At 47.2% G+C, this 18,210-nt stretch overlaps 1 protein-coding gene across 3 annotated transcripts in view; it reads right to left on the bottom strand.

The window, feature by feature from the left end:
• Positions 1-18,210, bottom strand: part of myo5b (myosin VB) — a 27,170-nt gene extending 8,960 nt beyond the window's left edge. Inside the window, exons 1-23 of one of the 3 annotated variants that reach the window (XM_054756311.1) lie at positions 17,928-18,210; positions 15,106-15,216; positions 14,822-14,993; positions 14,604-14,748; positions 14,365-14,521; positions 13,268-13,411; positions 13,116-13,197; positions 12,929-13,036; positions 12,743-12,852; positions 12,405-12,670; positions 12,258-12,339; positions 12,049-12,189; positions 11,862-11,984; positions 11,707-11,790; positions 9,505-9,639; positions 7,977-8,074; positions 7,707-7,793; positions 7,439-7,550; positions 7,158-7,369; positions 3,640-3,796; positions 2,449-2,688; positions 2,132-2,368; positions 1,887-1,980 (exon numbers count right to left, since the gene is read on the bottom strand). In XM_054756311.1, the coding sequence (XP_054612286.1) occupies positions 1,887-1,980; positions 2,132-2,368; positions 2,449-2,688; positions 3,640-3,796; positions 7,158-7,369; positions 7,439-7,550; positions 7,707-7,793; positions 7,977-8,074; positions 9,505-9,639; positions 11,707-11,790; positions 11,862-11,984; positions 12,049-12,189; positions 12,258-12,339; positions 12,405-12,670; positions 12,743-12,852; positions 12,929-13,036; positions 13,116-13,197; positions 13,268-13,411; positions 14,365-14,521; positions 14,604-14,748; positions 14,822-14,993; positions 15,106-15,216; positions 17,928-17,954 (3,124 nt within the window). In that variant the 5' untranslated portion in view covers positions 17,955-18,210. The remainder of the gene's footprint in view (positions 1-1,886; positions 1,981-2,131; positions 2,369-2,448; positions 2,689-3,639; positions 3,797-7,157; positions 7,370-7,438; positions 7,551-7,706; positions 7,794-7,976; positions 8,075-9,504; positions 9,640-11,706; positions 11,791-11,861; positions 11,985-12,048; positions 12,190-12,257; positions 12,340-12,404; positions 12,671-12,742; positions 12,853-12,928; positions 13,037-13,115; positions 13,198-13,267; positions 13,412-14,364; positions 14,522-14,603; positions 14,749-14,821; positions 14,994-15,105; positions 15,217-17,927) is intronic. The other 2 variants (XM_054756312.1, XM_054756314.1) reach the window with 2 other exon arrangements.

The raw sequence follows: 18,210 nt of genomic DNA, 5'->3' as shown, positions 1-18,210 counted from the left end.
TACCTACACTATTTATCTATCCTTACCTACCTACCTACCCACACTATCTATCCTTACCTACCTACCTACACTATTTATCTATCCTTACCTACCTACCTACCTACACTATTTATATATTTTACCTACCTACCTACCTACCTACACTATTTATCTATCCTTACCTACCTACCTACCTACACTATTTATCTATCCTTACCTACCTACCTACACTATTTATCTATCCTTACCTACCTACCTACCTACACTATTTATATATCCTTACCTACCTACCTACCTACACTATTTATATATATCTTACCTACCTACCTACACTATGTATCTATCCTTACCTACCTACCTCCCTACACTATTTACATATATATCTTACCTACCTACCTACCTACACTATTTATCTATCTTACCTACCTACCTACACTATTTATCTATCTTACCTACCTACCTACGCTATTTATATATCTTACCTACCTACCTACACTATTTGTAAAATGATATTTGTGGAATGTGACACGTCATACATCTATCTATCCTTACCTACCTACCTACCTACCTACACTATTTATATATCTTACCTACCTACACTATTTATCTATCCTTACCTACCTACCTACCCACACTATCTATCCTTACCTACCTACCTACACTATTTATCTATCCTTACCTACCTACCTACCTACACTATTTATATATTTTACCTACCTACCTACCTACACTATTTATCTATCCTTACCTACCTACCTACACTATTTATCTATCCTTACCTACCTACCTACCTACACTATTTATATATCCTTACCTACCTACACTATTTATATATATCTTACCTACCTACCTACACTATGTATCTATCCTTACCTACCTACCTCCCTACACTATTTACATATATATCTTACCTACCTACCTACCTACACTATTTATCTATCTTACCTACCTACCTACACTATTTATATATCTTACCTACCTACCTACACTATTTATCTATCTTACCTACCTACCTACGCTATTTATATATCTTACCTACCTACCTACACTATTTGTAAAATGATATTTGTGGAATGTGACACGTCATACATGTCTGCTGTGGATGCACAGTATGTATGTGTGTGTATGTGTGTGTATGTATGTATGTATATATATATATGTGTATGTATATGTATATGTATATCTGTATGTATGTATATGTATGTGTGTGTGTGTGTGTATGCGGGTGTGTGTACGTGTGTATGTATATGTACGTGTACGTGTGTATGTATGTACGTGTGTACGTATATGTACGGGTGTGTGTGTGCGCGTGTGTACGTGTGTGTGTACGTGTGTGTGTACGTGTGTGTGTACGTACATGTGTATGTGTGTACGTGTGTATGTATGCACGAGTGTCCGCGTGTATGTGTGTGCGTGTGTGTATGTGTGTGTGTGTATTTATGTGTGTATGTATGTGTGTGTGTACGTACATGTGTACGTGTGTACGTGTGTATGTGTGTGTACATGTGTATGTATGTACGTGTGTACGTGTGTATGTATGTGTGTACGTGTGTATGTACATGTGTATGTACGTGTGTATGTATGTGTGTACGTGTGTATGTATATGTGTATGTACGTGTGTACGTATGTGTGTACGTGTGTATGTACATGTGTATGTACGTGTGTACGTGTGTATGTACATGTGTATGTACGTGTGTATGTACGTGTGTATGTACATGTGTATGTACATGTGTATGTACGTGTGTATGTACGTGTGTATGTACGTGTATATGTACATGTGTATGTACGTGTGTATGTGTGTACGTGTGTATGTACATGTGTACGTGTGTATGTATGTGCGTACGTGTGTATGTATGTGTGTACGTGTGTGTGTATACGTGTGTATGTGTGCGGTGTGACTGGCTCACCTGCGGCGCGGGACAACTGTTGTCGAATCTTCAGGTTCAATTCTTCCTTTTCGCTCTTCAGCAGCGAGTTTTCCTTCTCCAGCTCGGCCACCCTCTGATGGAGCGCCAAGAAAATGGATAACATCCTGACACCGATCGAGTACAACCTGCAGAGTTAGGAATAAGCTCCGCCTCCTCACTGGGAAACAGGAAGTATCCTGTGGAGCGTTTAACGGCAGGCGTTAGGTCCCACACAGCGAGCTCACCTCGGTCAGACCCTGTTTCTCAATGCGGTGGTCCTCCTCCAGCCTGCTCCTCTGGGCCTCGGCCTGGACAAGCTCCGCCCGCAGTCTCTCCAGCTCCGCCTGCAGCACGCTCAGCTGAGTGGCGTCGCCCTGCTGGCTGCGGGCTTGCTGCAGCTGCTTCTGGAGGCGGCTCAGCTCCGAGCCCAGCGTGGTGTTGGCCTGCAGCAGCTGCTCGTTCTGAGCGCGGTACTCTTTACCCTGGGACGGGACAGGCGGCGGCCATGATGGGCTGCTGGTGCGCGGCAATCAGAGTAGTGATGGGAGTCATGCTACCGTACCTGGTCGTCCATCTTCCTCTGCAGCTGCACGATCTTATTCTCCATGCCCACGTCCAGCTTCTTCAGACGCTCGGCCGATCCCGTGTCTGTCTTTAGCTCCTTGAAGAGGCGTTGTGCACGAACGCGCCTGAAGGCGCACTGGAGCACGATGGCGGCGTGGCGCATGTGTCTGAACTTGGCCCTCTGCAGCCAGCTGCGTACGTTCCTCTGGATGATCATGGCTTTGTGGTGCAGCACAAACTGCGGGGGGATAGAGGCGCACATGATGTCAACATTCCTCGGAAAATTGACAACGTTTGGCCTCCGACTTCCTCCTTGTCCTCTCACAGGAGACAGTGTCTCCAAAGCAAACATATCCAGTAATGCCTCCTTTATGGCGCTCGAATGGTTCCACAACCGATCATGATAAGTCCACTCCTTATTTAGGAATGGAATATTTTGGTAGTTAGACTGTAGAAAATCCTGTCTATGACCTTATAAATATGTTTTTTAACATTATTAGAAGCCTCTAGACATGAAATAATACGCCTATACAGTGTTCCCTCGTTTATGACAGGGGATACACGTGGGTTCCCAAAATAGCCCACAATAAGTGAAATCCACCAAGTAGCCAACTTCATTTCTTTAAAAAACAATCTGCCAATGGGGTAAGCAAAGTTGGCTTGGCTAGAATTCTATAGTATAAATATCTATTGTATTTTTCCTGTGCCTTTTCAGAATATAAAAGAAGCAAGTTGTTGTTAATCACACAGCTACATTTAAGCCAAATGTCCTTATTACAACATAGAGTCTCCAATGATGCTATCAAGTATATTGTTGGAATATGGAAGGAAGCCAGAGAACCCATGACTGGAGCATGTGGGATCTGCACAGAGGTTCCGACGGGTACTTGAACCCGGGTTGCCCGATTGCAGGTAACGTGTCTCTTTGTCGGCATGTTAGTTATGTTGGCTACTACTTCCCTGTTTTCAACAAGCATGAAGCAAGTTGTATGGATGAAACTTTTCTTGGTACGCTCTATGAATTTGCTGTGCAGCCTTCACATTGGTCCAAAATCAGCACATCTTTCACAGAATCATTCATCAGAATGACTGGAAACAATCATAGTACCAACTCTGTGTGTGTGTGTGTGTGTGTGTGTGTGTGTGTGTGTGTGTGATACTTGTTGGACGTGGGGTGTGTGTGCATCACCTCCTGGTAGATGCGGCGGGTGAACATCCCTCGGGCATACGCCTGGATGACGACGGCAGCCTGGCGCACCGTGACGAAGGCGCGGCGCTCCCTGGCCATGCGATAATTCTTCTGACAGATGATGGCAGCGCGTGTCAGTCGCAAATATTCAGCGTACCTGAGAAAGGTAATGCTTTCGTTTTATTTGAACACGCATACAAGTTACAGTGGAATGCACCACATGGTACAATTCCATGCAGTTCCACATGTCCAAAAAGGAATAGCAAGAAGCAAACCTTATGTAATCCTAGCCCCTATGCTGCACATCTATTCACTTCCTGTATCCCATGTGATCTTTTTAATACATTCAATAGGAATGCATCAAAGTGAGAATAGAAATGTCAGGGGCTTTCCACAATCACAATTCATCAAATATAATCATTATATTAATAAATAGAGAGAAACAGACTCTTCTTCCTTGCATTTTGTAAACATCAACCGCTTGTGTTGTTTCCTGAATCCTGGTACATTGTTGGCGTCCTGACTCAATCTGTTCCATCATTCCATTCCACTTACTGAAATGCTGTAGGTTGTTAGCATTGTTCTCGTGTAGAAGTGCTTTAAGTTTACTTTTTCCCTGAGATCATTTTTCTCTCTCTCTCTCTCTCTCGTAGAAAATATTGTAAGACATTTTTAGTAGCAGGTTATCGTTTGCTTTAAGCATGATTGTAGCTGTTTGTATGTTCTCTATACGTGGCATTATGGATCATCCTAACTGATCTTTTTTGCAGTACCTTTAGTGAGTTTAGTGTACTTCTATAGTTATTACCCCATATCTCCACACAACAAGTTAGATATGGTAATACCAGAGAGCAGCAAGTATGGACAAAGTTTTCTTTATTCAGTATTGAAGTCTTTCTTGACACTTGATGTTGTATAGTTTTAGTGTGAGATTTACAGCTCATTTTTTCATCTATAATGACCCCAGAAATGCATTTTCGTTCACCCTTTCAATGTCCACACCGTCTATTTGTATTTGGTCGTACATGTCATTTCTGCTATTACCAAATAGCATTATTTTAGTTTTACTTAGCTTCAAGAATAATCTATTTTTATCAAACCATCATTTTAATATGGCTGTTTCATCTGTGACTTCTAAAATTAGCTCTTGTGTGCTTTCCCCAGAACAAAAGGCAGTAGTATCATCTGCAAATAATACCAACTTTAAGTCTTTCACCACTTTACAGATGTCATTAATATACAATCACAACAGTTTTGGTCCCAGTATTGACCCCTGGGGTACTCCACACGTAATATTTAAACTTGCAGATGTGTATTCTCCCAGCTTCACATATTGCTTCCTGTTTGCTAGGTAGCTTTTAGATCTAAACTGGGGGAAAAATGATGTTGAATATGTTTCCTGATAATAAGTGGGTGATGTATTAGTAACAAAATGATGCCACATCATTTGATAGAAATGAAAATGATCACCCTAAAGAGGGGGGAAATCAAAGACACCCCAAAAATGAAAGTGAAAAAATGATGCAGCACACTGGTCCATTTTGCCAAAATGTCATTGTAGCAACTCAAAATGATTCTCAGTTATTTGTGTGGCCCCCACGTGCTTGTACGCATGCCTGACAACGTCGGGGCATGCTCCTAATGAGACTACGAATGGTGTCCTGGGGGATCTCCTCCCAGATCTCCCAGATACAATGACATTTTGGCAAAATGGACCAGTCTGCTGCATCATTTTTTCCACTTTCATTTTTGGGGTGTCTTTGATTTCCCCCCTCTATAGGGTGATCATTTTCATTTCTATCAAATTATGTGGCATCATTTTGTTACTAATACATCACCCAATTATTGTCAGGAAAGACATTCAAGATCATTTTTCCACCAGTTTAGATCTGATGTGTTTTTGAAGTGTTCCTCTAATTTTTGTGAGCAGTGTATTATCGATTAGGGCGGCACAGTGGTCTGTTATTCTGCTTGGTCTGGTGATTTTAGGATATAGACTCCAACTACACATTGTGTCTATAAAGTCATCTATTTCCTTGTTCTTGTGTGGACTCAGGAGATCAATAGTGAATTCTCCACATCCAAAGATTATTTCTTGACTGACATCTGTGAAGGTTGTTTTAATCCAATCCTCAAACATTTCAATACTTGGCTTTGGAGTTGTATATAAGTTGTTTAATTTCCATAATTCCATTCAAAAAGTTAAACTTTCATAGATTATAGATTCAGGGCCCACAATTTAAACGATTTCAAGTATTTATTTGTTTATTGTTACGTAATTTGGGCTTCCAGCTCATTAAACCCACGAAAACAGGAATTCAAAAAATTAGAATACTGTGAAGAAATCACCATTTACTTCTCAGTTTTTGCAGGAAAAAAAGAAAGAAATTAGGATCAAATCAATCAAAATATGGTACTTTCAAAACGATATGTCAATCTTCAATACTTGGTTGGGAATCCCTTTGCCTTAATCACTGCCTCGATGCCACGTGGCATTGAAGCAATCAGCCTGTGGCATTGCCTGGGAGTTATGGAAGCCCAGATTTCCTTGATGCTTGCTGTCAGCTCTTCTTTGTTGTTGGGTCTGGTGCCCCTCATTTTCCTCTTGAGAATACCCCATAGATTCTCAATGGGGTTTAGGTCCGGTGAGTTGGCTGGCCAGTCAAGCACTGTGATGGCATGGGCATCAAACCAGGTTTTGGTGCTTCTGGCGGTATGGGCAGGGGCCAGGTTCTGCTGGAAGATGAAATCTGCATCTCCATACAGATCCTCAGCAGAAGGAATCATGAAGTCCTCTAAAACATTCTGGTAGACTGTTGCGGTGACCTTGGATTTAAGAAAGCAGAGTTTACCAACACCTGCACCGGACATTGCACCCCAAATCATGACGGACTGTGGATATTTCACACTGGACCTCAGGCAGCTTGGGTTCTCTTCCTCACCCGTCTTCCTCCAAACCCTTGGACCTTGATTCCCAAATGAAAGGCACACTTTACTTTCATCGGAAAAGAGGACCTTGGACCACTGGCCAACAGTCCAGTCCTTCTTCTCCTTGGCCCAGTGGAGACGCTTCCTACGTTGGCTCAGGTTCAGAAGTGGCTTGACCCGAGGAACCCGACAGTTGTAGCCCATCTCCCGGATGCGTCTGAATGTGGTGGTTTTTGAAGCTGTGACTCCCGCCTCATTCCACTCTTTCTGGATCTCTGCCAGATTCTTGAATCTTCCCTGTTAGCTTGCCTTGTAATGGTTGTCGGCATGTGTTGTTCGTTTGTTTTGATGAGTTGGATCCCCTCGTTAGTCCGAATTGAAGGCAAGGATGTCACCACACTCTTCTAGAGTTGTGATCACCAAGCGTGGTCAGGAATACTCCAAAAGGTTTACGTTTTAGCAAAAAGCGGAGCTCTTACAGTCAACGTCCTTTCCAATTAACAGGAAGTGACGAAGGAGAACATTTGAAATATGTGACGGGGTGGAGCAAGGACACATGACCTGTGACCTCTGAACCAAGAAGTACCAACCTGCGCGCCAGGTAGCCTCGCCCGTATCGCTGCAACAAGATGACAGACTTGCGAATCTTCTGGTATTGGACACGCTGCAGCCATCCGCGCACCGTCTTCTGGATCAGAATGCAGGCGGCGCGGAACTTGTCGGCACGCAGCTTCTCCAAGTAGGCCACCTGGCCGGCCCGGAAGAAGATCTTGGTCTTTCCAAACTGGAACATGTCTCCGTCCTGACTCACAAAAACCTTGTGAGAGGAGGGACACAAAAGGTCCAACAAGCAGGTCAGGTTGTGTCTCACCTTGATCAGCGTCTCCAGAAGCTTCTTACACACCAACTTCCTGTCTGCACACAACACGTCCGACTTGTCCATTAAGACACGATACCTACTGAAGAAGTCACTGTATGTCCACCTGCACACACACAACACACCTTAGCAACATAACCAGCAGACTCACGTCCTGCTGACAAACCACACGACCACGAAATGCCGCGCATGTAGCGCCCTCGCGTCACGTGACAACGTGGCGCCACAATCAGCTGAGCAAGCAGAGGAAGAAGAGGGTCACCTGGACGGGTATCCGGCTGCGCTGATGCGGATGGTCTCCAGGACGCCACACGCTCGCAGCTGCTGCACAGCTCGCCGCGAGTCGAACCTGTACACACAGGCACACGCCGTCGAGTCCCTGCTCAGAACTGTTCTGACCGCCGAGATCATGACCGACAGGTGACGCTAACGCTACACACTCCCCCCACACACTCCCATTTCAACTTTCCTAAGGCACTCACAAGGAGGAGAGGAAGGAGAAGAAGGAGGAGAAGAAGGAGAGTGGACTCACGAGAAGGCCTCCTTGTAGTCGTTGGGTTTGATGCAGCGCACGTAGTGAGGCGTGGTGGCGTTGAGTGTCTCCATGAGAAGATGCAAAGAGCTACGGAACTGAACATGCAGCATAAATATATGTACTGCATATACAGAAACACATATGGATGTAAACATACACACACTGTCATCCATCATGTATCTTTGTTTAGCTTGACACTCTTGACTTCTGTCTTTGGGGGCACTTGAAGGGCGTGGTGTATCAGGTTGTGATGTAGTGAAAGGGACCCCTCCGTTCCTTTAAGACTCTCTCTCTGGCCAAAGGAGTGTGCACGTGCTGGAAGTGCATGAGCTTCCCTGTGTGCTGCATGTTGGAAGGTGCACGCTCAATGTCCACGCTACATGTCACACACATCAGACACTCACCTCGTTGATGCCTGCATCCTCTCCTCTGACGCACACGCCAAACGAGACACTTCCTGAATTGCGCATTGAGAAGTGCACATGGGCACGCCTGAGGTGGTCACGTGACCACGGACAGAACCAAATTGCTTGGTGTAAATGAACATGTGTTAGTGCGCCGCAGGAGGGCCGTTGTGTTAATTATTATTATTGCGGTGTTTGTGTATTGGTGAATTCTAAAAGAAATGTATTGGCACGTTAATATTTACCAGCATGCCCGAGGGAGGGGCCAGGAGGGTATTTTATTTACCTCTCCTGTTAGCTGTTGGGAGTACGTTGGAAGCTGGAGAGTTGTGAGTAACAGTATGCAAGTATCTTTTTCATTTATCTTTGCTCCTCCTTTGCACTGCTCGGGAAATTGGTGTAAATAAAAATCACCACCAGTTCTACGACTGCGCCATCATTTCTTCCATGTTTTTTTTTTTAGTGAACCCGTGACACAGGCGACCATACGTGACAGAAACCCTCACATTTTAACAAATCTGTGTTTTACAGTCTACTTTAAACTGTAGATGTAAGAGTAGTTAGTGCACACGTGGAGGTAAGGACCGGAACAACTAATGACAGACACATCATGACACTACTACTACATCACTACTACCTGGACAACCAGAGTACAGAGGGGGAGGAGCCACCTGCTGTGGCCCAGCAAGGTGCACTGTATTCGGGCACATGCTCAGAGCAGCCAGTGTGACGCCACGGAGGTCTCTGGCAAACCTTTACACTTTTCAAACGCCGCAACATGCCCGAGAGGTGGTAGCGATGCTGGCGTTTCAGGAAGTATTTGTGTGTGCGGCGTGCTACTTTTCCCCTCATTGCGACGCATTTGGTACAACTAGCATGCAAAACGTCTCTGAAACAGTGAATGTTTGTTTCCAAGTGAGCTCAGAGGAAGTTACAGCAGCAACTCAGTAATCTCATTGTTTACAATTATCGGTTATCACAGCTGTTTAACGATATCAGATTTATGGGTATGACATTCCCTCCTAACATATACAGTACGAGTATGTAGCGTATACAGTACCATACTGCTTCTGTACATATTAAAAAGGACACAAAGACAACAGAGAGGAAGAGAAGCTCACTTGCAGGCCAACAGTTTTTCTGTGCTCCTTGTTGGGGGCTTTGGGGGCCGACTTGGCAGCACGCACGTGCACTCTGGATGTTTTGGGGGGGGGATCACCGTCCTTGTTGCTGAAGAGGTCGGCGACCAGCTGAACCTGAGGGCAAAGAAGCAACCATGCTGGTGTTGAGAAGTGCCCTGCAGTGAGGATGAGCAATCGCGTACGCCTGAAAGACACTTTGGATGATCCCAAACACAAAGCCAAGTTTCCTTTGCAAGCCAGGAAGTGGCAGCCAGTATTTGTACTGACCATGGCAGTACTGTCACAGGCTACATACCTGAGAGGTTCACCAAAACGCAAAACATAAAAGTACTTAGCGTTTGTGTGAGCAACTTTTATGCAAACTGCTGGCAGGTCATAATAGAAATAATCAAATCTCCACTGACCAATGCTTCCATCTTAGCCACTTCACGTGCTTCAGTGGGAAGGCCAACTGCTCCAAATTTCAACTACGGAACGGGGTTTTCAAGTTCTGGCTTCTCCTTGGCACTGTTGCTAGCCACAGGCTGGACCGCACTGTACTTGCTTAGAAGACACATGACACCACAAACACTTCCTGCCCCTCGCTTTCAACATGTCGCATGTGGGAAATCAGTACGTGTCTGCACTGTAGCATGAGTCGGCCTGTCACCATAATAAATCACACGATAAATACAAACTAGCTCAATAATTCTGCTGGCCTTCATGTGCATGCATGTTTGTTTCCCTCCCCTCTCTCTCTCTCTACAGGCTGGTGAACCCTCCTGTCAGTCATTCTGTCTCTTTGCTTCGTGCTGCTAGGGAGTGCACTACTTACTCGCGTGCGTGTGCTGTGCTACACAACTGAATACTTTTCTTGGTGCTGTCGTCATTTTGTCACATGAAAAGGTTTGTGACAAAGACAATGACATGAATAATACTAAGTATTGTGCACCAAAGGCATTTTGTTGTGTATGTCTGCATGACACAATATTTCCCTGTTTTTAATAATGAAAGCCACACTGATTCAAAATCAAACATTGTGATTGATTGGTAAATGGTCTTTCACTTGAGTGAGACCCTGCTAGCACATTTACCTCCTGACGACACACCCTCAGGAGCAACCGGGGGTTCAGTATCTTGCCCAAGGGCACTTCGACACAATCATGGGAGGTTGGTAGACGACCGCTCTACCACCTGGGCCACGCCACCCCCCAATGATTGGGATTTTTATTGGATTTTTAAGTGCAATTGTTGCTAAAAAGAGTCCATTTTATCTTCATCTTGTCTGTTTAATCTCGTATGTTGTTTGTTTCATTGATTTTATTGAGAAGCTAAGTTGAGAAATGAAAGTTTATTGCTTTTGATACGGTGTACTCGCACCGCCATGTAGTATCATGACATTCATGAAAAAATGCTCTCAAAATAATATTGGCAATAATATAACCTTAAGAGGGCCTTATATCCGCCGGGCCAGCACATAGAGGAAGTAGAGGGGTTGCAAGTGTGTTGTACTTATGGAGCAAGATGGTGATCGTGATTGTGAGTGCGGCGTGGGACTCGTGCGTGCGAGGTGTGCTTCATGTAAGGCTGTCGTACGTTTCACTCACTGGGGATGTAGCATGTGTGGGTGTCGTACGAGGCTCGTGAAGCCCACTCACTTCGATGGCAAGACGGGCGTACTGACTTCCTACGGCACCTGCGGCTATGGTGGTGCATTAATGTCGGATACGCTGTGTGAGAGGCCTGTGAGTGTAGCGCTGGAGGGGTTTTAGGGGTTAGGGTTAGGCCAGGGAATGTACACAATGTACTCCTCCTCTGCCTTGCCCTCACCACCTGGCTGTGTGCAAGGTTTTCCTGCGTGCACGCAGAAAATAAGTTGCGTCCCAGCTTTCTTCCCACAGGCTTTGCAAATCCATGCGGGCAACGTGCGATTTTCCCCATTTTTGCAGGTAGGAGCACATACGTGGGGATGTAAGGCCCGCTTTATCGACAATCATTTGTAGGGCAGTTATCGTCCAGCACAATTTGTTAGCGTGACAGGCCAAATCATAAGTGAAAAATCCAATTCCAAATACACAAAGCCTTGCTGGGGAAACGTTTGAAGGATGCGAACATCAAAGCTCCTGTACGGCTGTCCTGCCAAGTCCAAATCCTTGAAGAAATGGTGATCGATCACATGACCATCTCCTCACGCCGACTCACCTGACTGGCCTTCAGGATGTTGATCTGCTCGTCGTACACGGTGTCTCGGTTCTTCTCCAGGAAGCCGTCGCACTCGTACGCCACCTGTCGGTCCGATCCACACGATTCATGAGCCCTCTGACCATGCGGGTCAGGTGACCCAAAGGTGGACTCACCTTGTCAGCAAAGTGGATGATGACGAAGGAGGAGTTGGACATCCGAGGTTTCTGGAAGTGCGCGCTGCCGGCATGCTGCTTATAGAGCTTCTGGGCCCAGTTCTGATCCGTTCCTTTGGGCACCTGAAACAGGAGGAAGAACGCAGACCAATGCCGCTCCTCAACGCCGTTCCAACACCCGACTCACTTTGCACTCCTCATCCAGCAGGTCCAGCACGCCGAGTCGCGCCTCGATCAAGTCGATGCAGGGCTGGTTGTCGTGGAAGTCGATGAGGGTCCAGGGGATCTGTTCCTTCATGTACTCCTCCTGCTCCAACTTGAAGACGTGCTGCACACACAAGATCAGCGCATCAAGGCTGAGGTGGCGTCTGATAATCCACGCCCTCAAAGACTCACCGAGTTGAACTGCTGCTGCAGTTTCTCGTTAGCGTAGTTGATGCAGAACTGCTCAAAGCTGTTCACCTCAAATGTCTCGAACCTGTGCAGACACAGAAGACGAGGTCAGGTGCGTGTCAGACGGAGGGCGGAGTGAGGGCCACGCACCCGTAGATGTCCAGGACGCCGATGAAGGAGTGCTGCTTGGAGGACGTGCGCAGCGCCACGTTAATGTGCGCCACGATCCATTCGAACATGCCGGCGTAGATGTGCTTGGCTAGGGCGTCGCGGGCGTTGGTGGCCTGCTTGCTCGACATGTTCTTGACGTACGTCTCGGATGCTGTGACCAGCTTCCTGTGGCATAGCCAGTGCTCCATCTGCTGAGGCTCGAGACCCAGCAGCCTGCAAAAATGCTTCAGGTGGACGTCATCGCTCTGAAAGGCAAGCACGCGTTAGAGGACGAGCTCGGTGTCGAGCCGCAGATCGCCAGCTCGCTGTGAGCGCACCGAGACGTGGCAGGACTCGCCGTCCCTCTCGGAGCAGATCTCGATGTTGCCCAGATGCAGGATTGACGCCAGGACCCTGAAGATGGTGGTCTGGCTGGCATCTTTGATGCCTGCCCACGCGCCAAACACTCAGTGCTTATGACTGTGACAGGAAGGGGTGGGGCTGGGTGTTTTTCCATCACTCACCCAGCAGTCTGAAGGCCTGTCTGGTCTTGCTAAAGTCATCTGCGTCGCTCACACCCTCGATGAAGATGTTCTCTCCCATCGATGTGTACGTGAAGTCTTCTGCGCTGGCTGGCCGGCGGCCAAACAAGATGATTGACAGCTGAGACGCTCGCCGCGTGGGAGGAAGTAAACAAACGTGCGGACTCACTGAGGCTGAGGTCTCGCAGCTCGGACGCCGAGGCGCAGGCGCACAGCTGGTAGAAGATGTGATAATTGCGCTCATCCTCAGCCTGCAACGGCAGGAAGGAAGCACTCAGGCTCGCTGAGGGTCATGTGGTCCCGCTGTGAGGTCACACCCACCTGGAAAACCACGCGCGACTTTTCCAGCAGGTATGTGCGCATGTGAGCGCCCATGATGTGGTAGTTCCGGCTGAACCCGATTTCGATGTACTTCCCGAAGCGACTGCTGTTGTCATTTCGTGTGGTTTTGGCGTTCCCGATAGCCTGGTGACAGTGTTGGTGTAGTTCAAAAAGTAATCCATTACACAAGCTCGCTCCTTGATGCCTCACCCCAGTCTGTGGGGCGGGAGCCCGGCTTTTAGCCAGTTGGAGGGGGTGAGTGGTTGCCGGTTCGAACCCTGGTGATTGATTTGTGATTGATTGTGTCTCGGAAAGCAGTGCGTTTGTAACGGCCACTATCAACAGTAATGCCTTACAGACAAATGTAATCTGATTACAGCAACGCCTTCCACTGCCCAGTGCCAACAGCAAGTAGAATAACAAAAGCTATCCTAACCCAGAACAGACTGCGGATTCAGCTCTGTGACGTATTTGGACTAGATTGGGTCCGCCCCCATGAGTGGATGTGTCCCATGGGTGGGATTTGACTCTCCTCCATGACTGGACCGGACTCCCTTCCATACCGGACCTGGACAAGACTGTAGCTTGTAGGAAAAAGGCATCCAAACATCACACAGACAAATACCTACAGTACACCCAACACCCATGCCAAAATAACACCCATATATTCCCCTCCGCAAGGCATGCTGGGTAGCTTGTGGTACCATTTCTCTTTTTGCTTGATTGCAAAATACGGCAAGGAGGTGGTCAGGGAAGTAAACAAGGAGGAGTTGGCATGCTCTTGATATCCAACGTCTTGTTGTTCATAGCTCATATTGTTGTTGATGCTGGACTACCCAGCATGCCTTGCGGGCATTTTACGTTGCGTGTTATGTTTAGCTCTTAGTAGTAGTAGTTGGTTTATGTGGATGTGTTGTGTTGTCGTTCTGTTTGATGACCACCTATATAGAATTTTTTTAACCCAATGCGGCCCACGAGTCAAAAAGTTTGCCCACCCCTGGACTAGACTGTCGTGGCCCAGTTCTGTGGCGGAGCCGGACTGGACTACACTCGGGGCCATGACCGGACGGACCAGTCAAACCCTGATGAGGACTCACCTCCATGATGGGACTAGAGGCGAGGACTTTCTCCTCCACGTTGCTGTCATTGGCTGAACCGCCAACTGTGGCGAAGAAGCGCATGGCGTACTTTGCAGAAACCGTCTTCCCGGCTCCAGACTCTCCACTCACGATGATGGACTGGTTCCTCTCGTCTCTACAATACCAAGCAAGAAATGAAACAAGGAGGACCAGCTGCTCTGCCCACCGCCACGGTTTCCAAGGTGATGCGCTCCCACCTCGCCATCTGCTTGTACGCTTCTTCGGCCACGGCGAAGATGTGCGGGTCCATGTCGCCCATGTTCTGACCGCTGTAGGCGTTGATGACCTCCTCCCCGTAGATCTGCAGCTCCTCGTACGGGTTGATGGCCACCAGAACGATACCTGCATGTACAAAATCAGCACTGAAAAGTGCACACGAGCAAGAACACGTGCAAGGTGACGCAGGGAGACTGACCACAGTACGTGTAGATGTGGTTGGACTCCAGAAAACGCACTCGCAGGTTGTGCAGGACGGCGGGTTCGTGAAGGTAGCTGAGAGCGGTCAGGTCGTTCTCGCCGACTAGAATGTCAGGGTTACGCAGGAACGGGAGAGGGTTGCTCTTTGGACCCACAGGATACTGCAGCAGCTGAGAAGGAAGTGGGCTCAGGTCAACACTAACTAGCTAACTATCTATATAGCTAACAAGAAGACTTAGAACACAGACGACACACAATGAAAACAAAGGTGTTCTTCAATACCGTGCCATCCTCCTGTCTCAGGTGCAGCACCGACTCGCCTTGCTGGTAATCTCTGATGATCTCTGCAGACTTCCACACCTCATCCACATCTGGGATCCACACCCGCGTGAACTGAAACACACCAACACATGACCCATGACCCCAACACATGTGACTAGCAACATGGAGCTAAAGGCAGCAACGAGCTAGTAAGCGTCATGCAGCTAAGGAACGAGTGCTCCTTTGCAGTCTTCTGGTGTCCACCCAGCAGTCACACATACAGTACTGTACAGTACACCAGCACACGCGCTACTTTGCTAATGCTTGCCTCCTCCTCCTACGTATGCTTAGTTGCGTGTTTGGATTTCAATCAGGACTTTCGGGCATAAAACATCTCTGCAGTGGACAAACCATTAGCAATCCATACCGTCTTCCCGTGGGACACTAGTGTCAACAATGGCATAGTTAGCAGGACGTGCTAACATCCAATAGAGAAACCATCTTTTGATGCGTCACATCCGTGTAACACGTGCATGTACTACATACACTGGTGTGAAAAAGTGTTTGCCCCCTTCCTGATATCTTCTTTTGGTGCATGTTTGGTACGTACATGTTTCAGATCATCCAACAACTGTAAAGATTAGTCAGTGGCAACACAACTCAACACTTTATGCACTTTTTAAATCAAACTTTTTATTATCAAGGGGGAAAAACTCCAAAGCTACATGGCCCTGTGTGAAAACGTGATAAAACATAACTGAGATGAAATGAGATCTATCAATGTGGAAAAGGTTAGAAAGCCATTTCTAAAGCTTTGGGACTCCAGCCAACCAAAGTGAGAGCCATTATCCACAAATGGCCAAAACATGGAACAGTCGTGAACCTTCCTAGGAGTGGCCGGCCAATCAAAATGACCCCAAGAGCGCAGCCACGACTCATCCGAGAGGTCACCAAAAATTCCACAACAACGTCCAAAGAACTGCAGGCCTCCCTTGCCTCAGTTCAGGCCAGTGTTCATGACTCCACCATAAGAAAGACACTGCATGGCAGAGTTCCAAGACCAAAACCACTGCTGAACAAAAACATTAAGGCTCGTCTCAATTTAGCCAGAAAACATCTTGATGACCACCAAGACCTTTGGGGAAATACTCTGTGGTCTGACCAAACAAAAGTTGATGTTTTTGGAAGGTGTGTGTCCCATTACATCTGGCGTAAACTTCAGAAAAAGAACATCACAGCAACAGTAAAATATGGTGGTGGTAGTATGATGGTCTAGGGCTGTTTTGCTGCTTCAGGACCTGGAAGACTTGCTGTGATAAATGGAAGCATGAAGGAGAATGTCCGGCCATCTGTCACTTTTTCCTACAGGGCCATGTGGCTTTGCATTGTTTTTGCTCCCTTAATAATAAAAGGTTTCATTTAAAAAGTGCATAAAGTGTTCGGTTGTGTTGTCACTGAATAATATTTACATTGGTTTGATGATTTAAATGTGACAAACATGCACAAAAAAAAAAAAGGAATCAGGAAGGGGGCAAACACTTTTTCGCACCACTGTACGTGTAACGCATACGTGCGACACAGGTGTGACATAGGTGTGACACATACGTGCAACAGCAGTTAGTCAACAAATTCCACAACAGAGTAGAGATGTGCGAGTCAAGAATGAGTTGTTCAAAACTTATGAACTTTTAAAGTGAATGGGGACTCACGGGTGCTTGTCTACATTAACTCGTTCAGTTAGTCACCCCTGCTAGCACTAGCTACATTTAAAAAGTAAAGCCGGCTGCATGTCATGAAGTGTGTAGCTGGTAATTTAACTATTTGTATCCATGAAACACCGACTCACGGGTGCTCATCAAGGACTCGGGTTTCACTGACTCGCGGGTGCAACTTGTTGCGGGTTTCTGAGCATTGGCTCTGTGTGAATGCAGTACCCGATTCACTCCACTTGGAGGGAGTGGAAAGAATGGCGTTTGCCATCAGCCCAACAAAGCATCAGAGGATCTTTGACAAGAAGCTGCCATGCAGGTTTGTGTGGAAGTGGAGCACACTTCAAAAGGAGGACGACGACAAAGGACACTGTGTGAAATAGTTTTGACACAGGGGGTGCTAGAACTGCACAGGAACTTCTACCACTTTGCTCTTCAGGACACTGGTGAGCTGGAGCCTACCCCAGCTGCCACATGGCTGCCGGTGGGAGGAAAGAACCCACACAAGGGCCACACAAAGATCCTGGTCCAGCTAACACGCTAAGTACATGCTAACCAATGACAACCAAAAACAAAAAGCCCACACCTGTTGCCTGGACACACTTTAACCCTGGAACAGACTCTTTCCAGTTCTGATCACAAACAAGTCACGCCCTCTCACAGGTCAGGTGGCTTCAGGCTCCGCCCACAGACCAGGAGCCATCTTAGGGGAAACTGCTGATGAAATGCTCCACACAATGTGATATCACACAACAATAGACAATAATAAGACAATGGTCACACATAGTGAGTGTGTAATCCTCCCAGCAGGAGGCAGATTATAGTAGTAGTAGATGATGAAGACGACGATTAAGTCGATGATTTGGGAGGTTTGAGTGGTTCGGAAATGTTCTATTGAGGTCCAGTTGACAGACACGACTAGAAGATCAGCTGGGGTCAGCGGGAGGTCACTGATGCTCACGAGATCGACTTCATGAACGCGCACAAGTTGACTTGGAGGACCTGCGTGTGCCCCCTTTCCTCGAGCAGAACCGAACCGATCCATCGTTGTTTTCCAAAACACCTCAAGTTTGTCCTTTCAGCAAGATGGCGGCGGCAGGTGAGCAACAGGTGAGCTAAGGAGTCGTCACTCACCGTCGTGTAAAGCTCGTTGACGGACATCTTTTTCCCTCCTCGACGGCGAACAAAGTCCAACCCGGAAGTGCGGCCGCTACAGCAGGTGCATGGCGCGGCGGGTCCGCCCCGGTGCTCAACTCGCCGAACTTGGACGAACCGAAGCCGAGCCGGCGGACTTGTCAAACTTGTGTCAGCCTGTCGTCACTTCCTGGACGGACGGGGTCCACGCTCGTGTCCGTCCCCCAGCCGCCTTCCAAACAAACCGCAACACTGGACTTTCCAGTCAGGTGGCGCACGCGCG

Source organism: Dunckerocampus dactyliophorus, chromosome 17 (genome assembly GCF_027744805.1).
Source record: "Dunckerocampus dactyliophorus isolate RoL2022-P2 chromosome 17, RoL_Ddac_1.1, whole genome shotgun sequence".
In the NCBI taxonomy this organism is placed as follows: domain Eukaryota; kingdom Metazoa; phylum Chordata; class Actinopteri; order Syngnathiformes; family Syngnathidae; genus Dunckerocampus; species Dunckerocampus dactyliophorus.
The sequence above is the reverse complement of the archived record's forward strand: the minus strand, read 5'-3'. Positions and strand labels throughout refer to the sequence as shown.